General features: G+C 43.6%; 1 protein-coding gene across 2 annotated transcripts; it reads right to left on the reverse strand.

The window, feature by feature from the left end:
- Window positions 1-6083: 6083 nt before the first annotated feature.
- Window positions 6084-15147, reverse strand: LOC128768481 (meprin A subunit beta-like). Of its 2 annotated transcripts, none has more exons than XM_053881389.1 (16): window positions 15084-15147; window positions 14905-15011; window positions 14708-14828; window positions 13495-13676; window positions 12964-13176; window positions 10876-11037; window positions 10754-10780; window positions 10466-10675; window positions 9856-10287; window positions 9530-9697; window positions 9338-9443; window positions 9081-9221; window positions 8701-8739; window positions 8191-8223; window positions 6612-6644; window positions 6084-6266 (listed from the first exon to the last, which is right to left on the reverse strand). In XM_053881389.1, exons 2-16 carry the CDS (start codon window positions 14999-15001, stop codon window positions 6185-6187), a joined length of 2046 nt encoding a protein of 681 aa, XP_053737364.1. In that variant the 5' UTR covers window positions 15002-15011; window positions 15084-15147; the 3' UTR covers window positions 6084-6184. The 2 variants fall into 2 exon arrangements, with proteins under 2 accessions (XP_053737364.1, XP_053737365.1); XM_053881390.1 differs by having other exon boundaries at window positions 15089-15111.

A 15147-nucleotide genomic window follows, 5' to 3' on the forward strand; every position in this document is an offset into this window, starting at 1 on the left:
CAGAATGACATCATCAACCTGGGGAATGTTGAGTGAGATATGGATGGGTCAAGAGCTGGTCCTCCAGCTCCAGGTGGATGAGGCTGTTTGGACTCTTCCAGGGCACCATTGGTGTCTGGGGCCATCGACTTTCACTCCTTCATTGTGATGCCTCACTGAACGTGATTCACACATAAACATTTTCTGTTTGGAAAAAGAAGATGAATTTCATTTCATATTTAGGAAAAACAACACCTTTATTGATAACATTTATAACATTGGTTCCTGTGTCATTATCCTGACAACTGCCATTACAACCTGGATGGATGTGATTTAACAACAACAGAACATTGTCCTTGGAACTTAGGTGTTCAAAGTCCAAACAAAACAAAACAAAAACAAGCGAGACAAATGAACAAGACAAAAAAAGAAAGCGTGTGCAGGTACAGACAGTGAATCCTGAGCCAGTGACATAGGCTGGTATGGTCATTAAAATGATGAACTGCTCCATGTGTCTCACTACTGTAAAAGCAATAGATGCTGTGGAGGAAAAAGAGACAGTAAAACACAGAAAAATACTGTGAACATGTCTGTTTTTTGAAGGGCAACAAATGATTGAAACAATTGTGTATTGTATAGTTGTGTTATATATTGTATCAAACACAGACACAACTGTAATGTAACCACAAGTGAGAGTAATCATTTATTTATTTCTTCTCAATTTCTTCTCAAAGACTATTATTGACTCTAAGTCACTCTCTCGATGCAATGGAAATGTTGTGGATCGAGCTGCATCGATTGATCGGCGCCAACGTGGGCATTTATGACAACAAATAGAAGACGTTCTATTCAAGATTTATTCATTTACTTTAAGAAATTTAAAAATGACAGAAGAAAGCCAGCATTTCTCCAGAATCTCTGGCTGCTTGTGATGCTGCAGCCCAGCCTGCAGAGTAGACCTGCAGCTGCAGACATGAGAGCCAGCCAGCCACGATGGCGGTGGTTTGGCTTCTCCGTCCAGGAAGATGACAAGTGAATTGCAGCGTGTGCACCCATGGACTCAGAGGCAGCATTAAAACAAGACACTTGGCCTCAAATCACAGCACCGAACTCAAGCTCTACCAAGAGGCAAACAAACAAATGCTAACTGGAGCAAACCGCAGGAGACACCAATGCTCATGGAGGTTCTTGTTTTGGACGAGCAGCCGAGTTCTGTTGCTGAAGACTGGAGCAGCAAATAGCAGACCAGGAGCCCAGATACTCATTCCCTGGACATGCAGTCGATGAAAAGAGGAACGGTCCGTCTGGTAATATGGCAACATTCCGCTACTGAACAAGTGATGAGGGAAGTTCACAACTGTGAGTGTGATCTGTGCATTGAATAGGGAATAAAAGTCATTTATTTTATATTAAACACTTTGCCAGGACAGGCAAAATGGAAAAATAAAATGAAGTGATGTAGAGCTGTTTGACAGGTGAGTTCAGTGATGAGCCTCGGGGCAGCTGACTGTCGTGCAATTGTCTCATGTCTCAGGCAAATGCAGCTTGTGTCACGCGCTCATACCACACTCCCTGTTGGCATCTGCTTTCAAATGACGCCCACAACTTGAAACACAGCTTCAAAACAACAACAAAAGCACCTTCACATTCTGATTAAATTCCTGCTGCGGTTCAAGGAAACGTATCATTGAAAGGAGCCTGTTCATTATGAAATGTTTGATACAAGTAACAAACAAATGTTTAGTTCAGTCTCCACTAATACACTGTAAAATCCTCCTGATGTTGCGTGTGTAGAAGTCAGAGCACAGACGCATCACACATCCCTGTGTTGTGGACATGACAAGCTCACTTTGAGTTTGAGTTGAGTTTTTTTGTCGTCCCTCAATCTGCCATTATCCCATCCTCACTCCCATGGTGTTCTATAGTGACGTTGGGAAAACGGACTTTAGCTCCCACACTGACAGACCAGGGCAGCCCTCAGCGCTGCAGGTTGAGGCATGGGCTATTTGCTGTTTATAAGCCCTGATGTGGCTCTCCTCCTTCAGTCGCCGGGACTGACACGCACGGCCTTGTGAGGGCCTCTGAATATAGCCACACAAGTTCTGTGTCGGACAGGTTTTCATGTCAAAATCAGAGTTTCAGTCACTGGATGTGCAACTATTTCAACATGGTGGATGAAGTCAGTCATTGCTATGATTGCTAAACAAAATGTTAGCAGATGAAACAAACCCTTAGTTCAGAGGTCAGCTGTTTTTATTCATTCATTTTTAACATCTTTACAGCAAACAGATGGGAAAAAATCCTGAGACTCAGAGTAGATATTTCAAGCGCAGCCAAAACAAGACCTTATGATTTATTTATGATTATTTTTTTTGACTCATTTTCAGGTAGCCTGCAGTTTTGTTTCCTTGGGTGTGTTGAATATGCTCCTACAGTCATTGTGGAACTATGTTTGTTATCTTGGCTCAGTATGTTATGAAAACATTTTGCTGCCAAATGCTCAGAACAACACATGCTAACAGTCATTTTCTGTTATGCAATCTGAGTCACAAAAGTTTTAAGATGTATTATTCTGAGACTCAGAGCAGGGCCACTGGGCAACATTCCGCTACTGAACAAGTGATGAGTGAAGTTCACATTGTGGGTTTGCTCTGCTCACTGAAAGTGGAAAAAAAGTAATTTATTCTATATGAAACACTTTGCCAGAACAAGGAAAAAAATGAAGTTAAAAAGTGATGTAGAGCTCAGAGAGAGTTCAGTGATGAGCCTCGGGGCAGCCGACTGACACGCAATTGTCACATGTCTCAGGCAAATGGAGCTTGTGTCACACGTTCAAGTGTTGTGGATTTTCCTGACCACAATAAAGATCTTGGCGAGAGAATTGTCTTCAAGAATATTTATTGAATAATCTTTGCTAAGAGAGTGAGAATACAAGTTCAGTGTGAAGTTGACACTGTCACTGAGGAATTCTCAGCAAAAAAACACTTTCATCACTGGACTGGACACAACAACATTGATGATAACAAACCAGAATGTAGCAACAACTTTGAGCATCCGTGAGAAGCTCAGGTGGAATGTTGTCGTCCGGCGGGACGTTGTTTAGAGGAGGTGGTGGACTGTCCCTCAGTTGACACTCATTTGGCGTTGAACACGACTTTGCAGTGGGATGCGTGCACCCAAGTGGCCTTTGGGTCTTTGATCGGCCTATGTGTGACGAGCAGGACTTGGACGGGCCCCAACCAGTGCTGATGTCGCCAAGATTTGGACCAGAAGTTCCTGATCAGCAAGAAGTCACCAGGACTGATGTCGTGCAGAGGAGTGTCGGCTGACGGTGGAACAGCGTCAGCCACCTGCCGTATCGATTGGCGGCCTCTGAGGTATCATTCCAATGTTGGGTGGTGCTGTGAATAAGATAAAGGTTAGAACACATGCACAAGCTCCTCCTCGTTCACACAAGCACAAGAGGGAGACATGAACTATGGCAGAGGCTGGTGAAGGAGCGAGCCTTGCCCTGTGGGGTCAGAGTGTGACCCAGGCTTGTTTTCACTGAGACAGTGCACCTGAGAGGTGAAAGGAAGACGGCACACTTTCAACTGTGCAGAGAGGAAAATAGAAGGATCATCACGCTCAGGTTCCCCATCAGACACCTGCATACACATCTGAACAAAAGGACCCAAAGCCTTCAGAGATTCAGACTTTGGCTTGGAAATGGACAGATGAGGTGCAGAATACAGGGAGGTGAAGACAGGAAGTTGTTCAGGAGTCAACATGCAGTGCTGCAGTGCACCGGTGCTCATCAAAGAAGAGGTCAGTCAAATACATGGCGTCATTGAGATCCTTGTAAAAGTCAGTTCCATCCTGTCTGTCAGGTCCAGAGGTCACATGTGCAGCACAGTGCAGTCTGTCAGGAGTCACATTAACCGGAGGTGTACATTGAAACTGAAGACAGTTTAGACTCCCATCCAAATTTTGACGACTAACCGTTGTAACAATGTATGGTACTGGTATGTGTGAATGAAGTTCCGTGTGGTGTTCCTGGGGGGACACTTTTGTAAGTGACGCAGGTGAAGCAGCAAGAGTGTGGACGTGTGTTGAGCGAAATAAAAGACCTCTCGATTGAGGTACAAAACACCTCGTATGGTCCATTCTGTAAGAAGGAACCAAAGGTGGAATGAAACAACGGTTAACCCAGTTGGTGTTGATGTTATGACGGTCCCACACTTTATCTTCAAATCCTTCCCAGAAGATTTACCGCACCCTGTGGGGACATCAAAAACAAATGTTTCAAATCAACGTTTCCCTCTGGAGATTCCCAAATGAACCTCAATGGTGCAGAAAACCTAACACTACATTTCTGCTGGAACTCATCCTGTAAGTCGAACGCCCGCTTGGTTTTGTTTTTACTTCACATGTCCTAATTGCAGAGTCGCGCCAGAGTCGACCATGACATTGATCCTCACACTGTTGACCTTGGAGGTTATCATTGGCAGGTGAGGACAGGTGTGGCGCCATCTTGTGGTGATTGTTGCTGTTGCTCTGCCCTTGATCTTGTCACCACTTGTGCAGGGACGTCTTGTTGGGGAGGGGTAGGAGCAGGTCCTTGAGTGGGGGTTGGACAGCAATAGATGGAGCGATTGGCAATGGACCCGGAACCTGGTGTCTTTTGTGTGGCAGAGGCACCCAGTCGCCGTCTCTCTGATGTGTGATTTCACACCTTTCCTGCTTTTGTTCTGTTTTAATTTGTTTCGCCACTCTACACTGGGCTTCTTCCAGCCACACTTTTCTGGTGTTTTTCAAACTTTCTCACACGCTCCATTTCAATTGTCATTTTCTCTTCTCATTTCTCATTCAGTCAGTGTCTCAACATTCACAATTCATCACGGTCGTGGGAAACCCAAGATGATTCACCCACTCATTCACACTCCAAACATTCATCCCTGTATTTGTCTTTCATAATTTTCATGCAAGGAGATGTTCACTTTGGCTCCTCCTTTTTATTCTTCTTGTTACTCATTCGTCTTCTCAGTTCTTTCTTTACTTTTTCAATTAAAAAAACTCCTTGTTTTCAACCACCAAACGTAGGTCCCCGATCATGTGTTTACACTAAATCCCCGACTCAGATTTTTTTCTGTGTCGTGTTCGGAGTCATTTTCTGTGATGCAATCTGAGTCACAAATTTCCTGAGACTCAGAGTTGGGCTGCCGCTTTTTCTGGCCTCTCTATTTAGTCGAAGATGTTGAAGCCAGTCGTCAAAGTTGTTGCGCTGCTGTTGTCTCCAGGACAAGTCGAGGTTTTGGAACCATAACTCCTCCTACCTGCCAACTGTGCAGTAGTTCCGTGGTGGGTGGGGTCCTCTATATAAAAAGAAAAAGAACAAAGGAAGTCGTCGCCTGGGGTGCACAAAGTTAAACTGAATGAAAAAAAAAGTTTTCTTTCAACACCTCTTGGAAAAACAAGATGAAAAAAAAAAACATATAGTTAACTAAAACAGATGAAAGACCTTTGGATGTTTGTTAAGTTTGAGCTTCAGACTTCCTCAAACTCATGACGCAAGAAGAAGCCTAAAGTTAGAAGACAGTTGAAGAGAATTTGGGGGAGTCTGCTTTACTTCTTGGAGACAAGTTTTCAAAGAAAGGTCTCTTAGCTTATATTGTCGTCCTGCTCCAGCATGGATGTCAATAAACACTGTTCATTTGAAATTCCAAAGAGTTTCAGAAATTAATTATTGACATTTATAGTGTCTGTTTGCTACAAACCAGGATGTCGACCGCCAAATCATGAACACTGTGATCGTCATGCTTTGCAATACGGACATGGTATGGAGTTTTTAGTTTTCTTTGAGTGTTATCGAATTTTGGAATCTTGCTGGCTGAGTTGGAGGCTATTATCCACACACATATGTTTTAATGGTGAAAGCCTCATCCTCCATTCATTGTCTGCGCCACACTCCCTCTCACCTCAGTGGGCAGCGCAGGGATTAAAAGCCTTGGTCTCGGGTCTGAATTCTGAAAACCATGTTGAGAATAGCATCACGGAATGTAAAGCCAGGGGAACAAATCATTTGAGGTTGACTGCATTTATTTGCTTTGATAAAACACCCATCACCAAAATAAATCACGACAAAGACAAATGTCTAAACCCTGTCATTCAATCCCCCGCCAGAAAATCCACATTTATTTGGGAGAGCATGAGCTGGTGGTTCCACTCAGGCGATCCAGAGCAGCACTGCTGACAGGAGGATGAGGGTGGGTGACGACATCATCGCAGGAGAGAAACAAAAAATGCTCCTGTGAAAAAGAAGAAAAACAACCCAAAGTACTTGAAGTGTTCATGGCAGCAAAGCATCCGTGCTGTGCTCGATACAGTCTGATCTGAGTCCATTTATGTGGCACAGGGGCCAAATCTGACCTTCGAAGACGTTTTACGTGGCCTGCATTGGCTTGAGATTAAATAGCAGCGTAGAGCGCAGCAAAAACTAGGATGATGACATCATGACCAATGGAGATTACTGTGTTCGGGACTTAGAGATGGAAATTTTGATGGGGTTTGACGGAGGAAAGTTCATGTGATGGACAGAGGAAAGAAGCAAATGAAAAGAAAAAAGACATTTCTGTGAGTGGAACACCTTTTACCTGTCATCCAATGTTTCATGGGTCCTGGGTCTCCTAAAAGAAAAAAAAAAAATTCAATGAATATTTCCTGACACTGTTTATTTTCTCTGGATAAAGAAAGCTACTGTTTGGACGATTGTTTATACCGTATTTTCTGGACTATAAGCCACTTCTTTTTTCTTGCAGTCTGAACCATTGCGGCTTATACAACAACGCTACTAATATATGGATTTTTACTGGGGATGGTCCAATCGATCGGCCACCGATTATGAAAGGCTGACCTCGGCGTGATCGGTGAATGCCGATCTCTGCCTGTCATTGCCGATCACACGACAGGCGCTCTGATGAAGCACCGCCCGCGGTTTGTGAAGCGTCCGCTCCTCCTTCCCTCCCTGCTGACTCGCCGCTCGCTTGGCAACAGCATGTCTACTGTGGAGTTTTTATTCAGTCTGTCATGTCAAGTTTGCATCCTGCAGCACATGCACGTTAAAAGGCATCAACGCCACAAATTACATACAATATTTAAAACACCAGCACTTGACAGAGGACAGAGAGTTTTCCGTGCTCATGAAAGTGCAGGAACCAGCGGTCACTCGCAGACACATACGGAATGCTAAGCATATTGGCCAAGAAATAATCATTAATTTCACCGAGCCAGATGACCAGCCGTTTTCAGGTGTCGCTTTTAGACGGAACTGACCGAATCCGCTGCTGTTTTGTGTGTCAGAGGCAGCATTCTTTGGCCACCTGAATCAGACACTTTTGCAAACGTCCAGAGTGGGAAGTTTCACAAAAGAGGTTGAAGACAGCTGCTTATGTTGCTGGCAAAATTATTGAGCCTCATCACATCAAACCGATGACATCCGGGTCTTTTATTTCCCTTTAAAGCGCTTAAAATGCGCTGTTTCCACCCACGTGTCAGAGACGATCGACTGGAGGGTGAAAACAGCGCATTTTGAACACTTTAAATGTAAGTAAAATGAGAGTTCATGATTCAACTTTAGAAGATTTCCCAGATTGTTTCATGAGTCAGTCTCGATGCTGGACCCTATTTTCAAATCTCGAACTAGAGGAGAAGTCATGCATTTTCTGCAGCGCAGACAGCACCAGTGCATCCACGGCTTATGGGACGCTGCGGCTTATGTAAGAAAAAGATCTATTTTCCTTCATAAACTTTGTGGGTGCGGCTAATATTGCGGTGCGCGCCATAAAGTTCCAGAAAATACGGTATATGGTTTATTTTTTATTATATTTATTTATTTTTAAGTCAACTGCAATTATCTAATTAGTAAGAACTATTTGTGTATAACTCAATAAAACAAACAAAATAAAAAATAAATAAAATAAACCAAGGCAGAACATGTTCTTCAGTTATGGTGTGGGTTGTTTCCACACAAGTTCTGTGTCTGACAGTTTTTTCTATCCAACTGAGCGTTTCACTCGCTGGATCAGCAACTTTTGGAAAATGGTGAATAAAGTCAGTCAGTCATTGTTGTTCATGCTATTCCAGGTTTTTTGCAAAGTTATGTAAGTTACAGAGGGAAGAAGTAAATGAAAAGAAGAAAATGAAACAGTTGTGACGGAGCACTGCTCACTGTACCTGTCATCCAATGTTTTATGGATCATGGGTGACCTTAAAGAAAAAAAAGAAATCACTCAGACTCAGAGTAGAGCTGAGTACTTTTTTCCTGGATAACAAAAGCAACTGCTTCTCTTGTCTGTCCGTCTGTCCGTCCATCATCTTTTGAAAAAAGGCATGGAAATTCAGGATGAACTAGTTTGTGTAGGACTAATAAAATAAAACATGAATTCAGAAGTGGCTGCAGGGTGAACAGTGACATGCGCCCACCAAACCAAGATCGCACTATACAGTCGTCCTCGCCATCTGATAAATGAATGGCTGTATAAATAAAAAGTCAATTCAGTCGATGAGGTAGAAATAGTTCATCAACGTTCTGCTGTTGTTTCTAGGACCGTTTGCACTGGAGATGAATCAAACATCGTGAGGTGGCGTGCGCAAGGTGTGAAGGACAGATGGAAGAAACAGAGAAGTATATTCCAAGCAGTTATTATGGTGATGCCCAATCTTCCCGACTGTTACTCCTCCTACCTGCCAACTGTAGCTCCATCGCTCATGGTGGGTGGCGGCCTTTGAAAAATAGAAGGAAAATATAAAAGTCACCGTCTGGGGCTGACAGAGTCAAACTTCCGAAACATTTACACACAATGTATGGAAAACAGTGTGGAAGATTCATTTCAACGTCTCTTGGATCAACAGAAGTCCTCCTCAGTCCTGTGATCTAATTGGTCAGGGAGGAAACTGGACTGAGCTCAACGAAAAACCAGGCAGAGCGCATTTCTGTTGTGAACTCACTGTTCAGATTTGACGTATTTTTACGCAGAAGCAGAAAACAACCTTGTGCTTATTAAATATATGTCAACAAAACATTTTAATTACTTGACTTTGCTGCTGCACACAAAATGTGTCACCTTTGGTCAGTTGTTGGGTGAGCTGTTGCTGGGTGAGCCGTCGCTGGCTGAGCTGTCGCTGGGTGAGCTGTCGCTGGGTGAGCTGTCGCTGGGTGAGGCGTCGCTGGGTGAGCTGTCGCTGGGTGAGCTGTTGCCGGCTCTCTGTGGAGGGAAAAATTGATTCAAAGTATCAATCTGTGTTCGCACTTCTGTTCGCACTTAGTTTCAGTTCAGGAAGATAAATGTTGTAACTGCAGGGTGAAGTCAGGAATCTGTACCGTGTCGTGCATGAGTCATGTCGTGGGTTTTTTGGTGTGAGCTTCACTGCCGTTGGTCCAAGTTTGGCCTTGGGAAGTGAACTTCCATTGATCAGAGGGGTGATATCTAGGAACAGACCAGTTTTGCTGGGTTAGATATCCAGAGTCCAAAGTTTCTCATGTCATTTTCAGCAGACGGTGACGCTGCCTTACCTCGGAAGTTGAGGGCAAAAACAGCACTTCCTCCTTTAAGATAGTTGAGGGACTTCAGGAAAGACAAACCCTTTATGAATGCATCCAGGATGTTTCCAAAGACTTCCTCAGTGTCATTGGTCTCAATTTTTCTCCCAACCTTGCGAGGATTGTCCCAAAAAGATGAATCTGTTTATTCAAAATAAACACTTTTCATTAACAAAAGACATTCTGTGTAGAGCCCATGTCCACCAGGGAAAAAAAAAAGGTTACACTTCCTCAGAAGAACCTTTTTTTTCTATTTCCTGGCAGGAATGGGCTTCCTAAGATCTTAAATTCACAATCACCTGAAGTGGTGAAGCTATGCTGCAAAGACATGTGGTGCTGGATGTTGGGAGTCTGATCCACCACTTGCAGTGTCACTTGTCTGTTCAGACATGGCCACGTCAGCTCATCATCATTCTGGCCAGACAGCAGTTGCACTCCCAATCCAAAAAAAACTTGATCCAATTCCACAGCCAAACGATATGCGTAGCCACCACTGGAGTAGTGCCGCGGGCTGAACACGAATGTGCCTCTAGGACTTGTGGTCAAGACGTGCTCAAAATCATCAATCTGCATGGTCACATCAGGACATTGTATTTCTGACAGATTAATGTCATCGATGGAGATGCCACCAGAGGAGCTTCCATTTCCTTTTTCAACTTCAAACTCCACCTGGAATTCACTCTGAGCATCCAGGGAAACATGGTGGATCCTCCAGTGGGACGTTGGTGGTCCTTGGATGAGAGAATGGAAAGTGAAGTTCTCACTGATGCCAAGTGAAAGTAGCAGGATATGAAGTGGTGAATCATGTAAAAACAGCTCAGGGGGTGGATTCCTGTGTGAAGGTCACCCTGAATTCTCAATGTAGACTGTGAACCAGGACCTGATAAAACCAGAGGGTCAGCTGCTCACCAGTGACTTGTCCCATGAGACGTGCTGTATTGGTTTCATTGTTGAACTCCCTGATCCAGATGTTCAGCTGGTCGTCCGCGCTCCCATTGTGGAAGTAGTAGAACTGCAGACACTGAAGGTGACCCTGTCTCTTGGGCTTCATTCTGGGGGTCTCCAGCCAGGCAGAGTCGCCTGCTTCACCAGCCGCCGTGCTTACATGCATGAAGTGACCTGCGCCACAGCCAAGTGTCCGAATATGGAACTTCATCTCGGTCATGTTGGAAAACTTGGAGAGTAAAAGGCGCTCACCTTCCTGTGGAGGCTGAGGTGTAAATCCTGCGGGGAAAAATACAATCCTGGTTTAGAGCAACGTTAATGATGCTGGAAAAGACCAGGAGGAAAATGTGTCAGCATTGTGTTTAGAAACATACCTTCCTCTGCTGTGACACTGGGAAGACTGGTGTGGTCAGAGCTCGGCCCACCTTCAGCACGCGTGACCCTTTCCCATTTGGTGCTCCCACCTGAGCGGTTTGTCATGTGACACATGGCTCCGTCGGAAAAATCACAATACAGCTGAAAGGCAACGCTGTCGTCTGCAGTGGTGCGTGGAACAAAGTCAAGCAGATCAAAGGTTTGGCCACAGTTTTCAGAATGTTTCATTGTGTTTAAATGTTTCACGATAAAACACTTGGATTGAGGGATCCTCAAAGAAGGGCGGGGCGTCAGGGCCAGCAAGGCCTTCTCTGCTGTAATATCTATTCTCCACTGAATATGTCCTTCATATTTATGTCGTAGTTCATCTCAGTGTGTGTTTCGAGGTTAGAGTTTTTGTCCAATCAGAATTCAGCGAGCTTGTGTCGCCAGCTTGTATGAAGTCAGTCGAGGCCTTGAGAATCAACAGTGCAGGCGTCTGTGCACTCTGAGTGAACAGGCACCTGCAGGTGATGGATCGTTGCCACAGCCAATCAGATCATGAGTTGGGGACAGCAGGGCCTTCTGGCTTTGTTGAACATGACTCGTACGCATCCTGTGATTGGATACTCATGGGACACCGTGATTTCCAGATTCACCGCTGCTTTTTTTTCGCTCTCTGAACCCTGTGGCTGAAACATTCATGGTTCTTTTATGGGCAAACAAGCCTCAGACCAGTGAGACCTCAGGTGTTTCGTGACATTCCAGCGCTTGTTGTTGGCCCCTGCATCTTCAGCCACACTGGCTTGGTCACCCAGGCCGAGAGAAGGTTTGTTCACCACTCCTGATCGAGTGAAGAACCCAGGCTGCTCTCAAAAGAATCACAGTATATAATAATCCAGAGAATTCTAAATACTTCACTGGCATTAACTAATGTAACGGAATAGATTACGAAATACTGTGTGGGGATGAATTCTGTAATCTGTCATGGAATACATTTTAAAAATGACCCTCACAACACTTGTGTCCATCGAGCTTATGCAATGATCTTAGTGGAACAGCAGGTGGCAGTAGCGTGGCAGCGATCAACTACAGAGACAAGACGTTCTTTTTATGTTGGGAGTGGCATCACTTTCTTTATCATTTTTCTTTTCAAGAACTTCTCCAGAGTTGGTAACTATCAGGGATTTGCAGCTGGCAGGTCAATTCAGTGACTCACTACTGCCTCCATAGGTGGCGAGTGTATTCAAACTGAGCGTCTCATGGCCCAAAGGTGTCGACCAAAAACGTTTTAGTGGCCCTCGAGGAGGTGCTCTCAGGAACAACATATCATTTCTTTTGAAAAGAGCAGCACCAAGATACAAATCCGAAAAGGTTTTTGTTTACAGTGTTGATTTAAGATTTCGTTCCATTGGATCGAGTCGTGCATCTTTCCGTGAGCAGATCCACTCTTCCAACTGATCAGCTGCAGTGGGCCTCACCATTTGTGCTGTGGCTTGGAGCTGACAAACATTACACTGAGATTTCACGTCATTTAACAGAGTCTTTCAATGAGATAGTTTGAGGACTAGAAACAAGGATGGTTGTTTGATGTATTCACCTTCGTCTCCCTCACACACACGGTCTACATCTGAAGTTCACTGGAACAGAGTCCAGAGTCTGAGCTCCAGTGATATTTGCTTGATGGAAATGTTTCATATCATAAAGTGAAAACGACTGTGTGTGGGAACAACAGCTCAAACGGATGTAGAAATCGAGCGCTGCAGTCCACAAAGCTCATCAGCTCTTCCACATGTGAGCAAGCAGCCGGACATCACTGCAGGAGTTCTACTGTCTGGATCGCAGTGTAAACCTCATCAGATCAGTCAAACCTGGGTCATAGAGACGGCACAAGCCGCCACGTGTCACACGACTCTGCTCTTGAACCAACGTTCAGCACTTTGAATGATAGATTTTTATAGATTTGATGGATTGGTTGTTGACGCCCCACATGCCAGACAATTATCGTTTAACTTCACCAACAGTTTCAGATCAGCACAAGAACTTCTCCCCCAGTCTACTGTTCAATTGCATTGTGTATTAAACGTGTTGTAATTCCTCCTACTTACTGCATTTGTAGCGAAGGTTGAGCTTCTTGGCATCTCCTGGACTCATTTCCTCACTTTGGCCGATCACGTCTTGGTACTTGGGGTCTTTGGTGCGGATTGTGGGAGCGAATACTTTGCTGAACTCATGTGATCCAAAATGCGTCACAGACCTGTAGTCGTACGGGAATCCTTGGGTGCTGATGTCATTCACTATATTGAACATCTCTGACTTCCCTGAAAGACATTTTAAAATGCATGTCACTCACCAGGCCATGAAGAAGCATCACTTATTTCTTTGGTTACATTTCTGTAGAGAATCAACTGTGCTGGGACCAGAAGCCTTGAGGCTGGCATGCTTTGGATTCAGGATATAAAGTGGCACTTAAAGGACCATCAAGCTCTTTTGAGGCGCAAATACGTTGTGAACTACACATTTGCTTTTTTTTCCTTATATTTCATGAGCAGAGCAAGTGCTTCTCAGAAAACCCCTGTCTCTCTTCTCTGCCCTTTAAATCAATTTACAATCATTCTTCTTTAGGAGAAAAGTTGAACCTTCTCTGATGTTTTCGTAAACAATGGTGATAAAATCATCTCTGTCAGGTCGGACGTGTTCGGGGTAGAAGCCAAGAGTGCGGAAGAAGTGTTCTTCGACAGTGTTGATGGAACTGCAGTGTCGACTGAAGGAGATAATCTGTCCATTTTCCAAGTTCTGTTGTCCTACGGATGAGGAGCACCTGTGGAGGAAACAAAAACAACAAGTTTGACTTTAAAAAGACGTCATCCTTGATTCTTTTCTGGATATATATCTCAGCTTTGTAATGACAATCACTAAACCCCTAAAATTGAATGTACAGTTTTAGCCTCATACAGAGTCTCAGATTCTATTTCACAATAGTAGCTTTTTTTGAATACATTTTTCTATAAAGCATTTTAAAAATAGATATTTCACATAAAGTACAATATTTTCCTTCACAATCTTGGTTTGAGCTATTTTCTCACTCACCATGCAGCTCAGAAATGCAGCATGCTGTTATATGGATTTACCCTTTTTAAGTAACTGTTACTGTTACTCATTCGTTTTTATGAATAATTTTAAGTTAAATTTCATCCTTTCTTCTTCTTTTTTCTTCCTCACTGATGTGGCATGTTAGCAACGTCTCTCTGGTTTAAACTGATCAAGAATATCAGTCATTGAAACATTCCACACGTCTTACACAAACCTGTTGGTCTATACTCCGACATGTCGTCTCAGTCAGAGGTTTGAATGCTACATTTCAACACCGCAACACTCACAAGGTGCTCAGGCGCCATCATGTATCATCGACTCAGGCAGAAGGGAACGTATGGATAAACATGGCTCTTCCTCACTTCACTCTATGTTCAGGTGACGCTCCACCTGGCTAACACTGCAGATAACGCTCACAACATGGAAGACCAGGAGACAATCCCTCATTTCTCAATTTTAGGTTTCTCTTTTTCAGCATCAATTCCATCATTTTTACTTTTCCTCTGGGATTTTTTGCTTAATTTGTATTTATTATTATTATTTTTTTTTCAAATTTGATCTTGCCAAGGATCAATTGATTTTTTTATAATATATGTCTGGTGGACTGGATTCCTTTTCTATTATTATTATTATTATTTTTTTTTTACATTTTTAACACATTAAAATTGTTTTATTTATACATGTTGAATGTTTGTTTTTTCCATAATTTCATCAAGAGACTTTTCCCAGCAGATACTGACACAGTGAAGAGGAACTTACTGTCGGTCTTGGTGTTGGACGTGAATGAAATAGTCCTGCGTCTCTCGGACAGTGAAGTCAATGCATGACTTCAGCCTGAACTGATCCAGTGCTCTCAGGACGACTCCCTTCACATTCAGGTCTTGTTAAAAAAATACAGATCATGTATCAAAGCGTGATGATATTGGTTAGTGAAGCAGAAGATTATGACCATTTACCGAGGTCTCTATGAAGAGTGTATGGAACTGGTAAATCCCACAGTGAAGATGCTGATGAAGGCACAAGGAACAGCAGCCAAAAACACAGGCCCTTCATCCTGTCCAGTCTGTGAAACAATGAAACAAGTTCATGTCAGAAAGACAAACAGAAGTTTCTCACCTGACCTGCATCTATGTACCAAACCATGTGCCTTGAAGCCAAATGTTCCTCTTGGCCAGTCCAGTAGCATCTGTTTCTCTGGT

Source organism: Synchiropus splendidus, chromosome 12, assembly GCF_027744825.2.
Source record: "Synchiropus splendidus isolate RoL2022-P1 chromosome 12, RoL_Sspl_1.0, whole genome shotgun sequence".
Taxonomy (NCBI): domain Eukaryota; kingdom Metazoa; phylum Chordata; class Actinopteri; order Syngnathiformes; family Callionymidae; genus Synchiropus; species Synchiropus splendidus.

Bases quoted from the DNA above. Each gene is read 5' to 3' on its own strand.
- LOC128768481 (XM_053881389.1), bottom strand. From the start codon at position 15,001: ATGAAGGGCCTGTGTTTTTGGCTGCTGTTCCTTGTGCCTTCATCAGCA. The intron at 14,829-14,904 runs GTAAATGGTCAT...TTTTTTAACAAG, and splicing joins CACTCTTCATAGAGACCTCG to ACCTGAATGTGAAGGGAGTC. The intron at 9,444-9,529 runs GTAAGGCAGCGT...GTCTGTTCCTAG, and splicing joins TTTTGCCCTCAACTTCCGAG to ATATCACCCCTCTGATCAAT.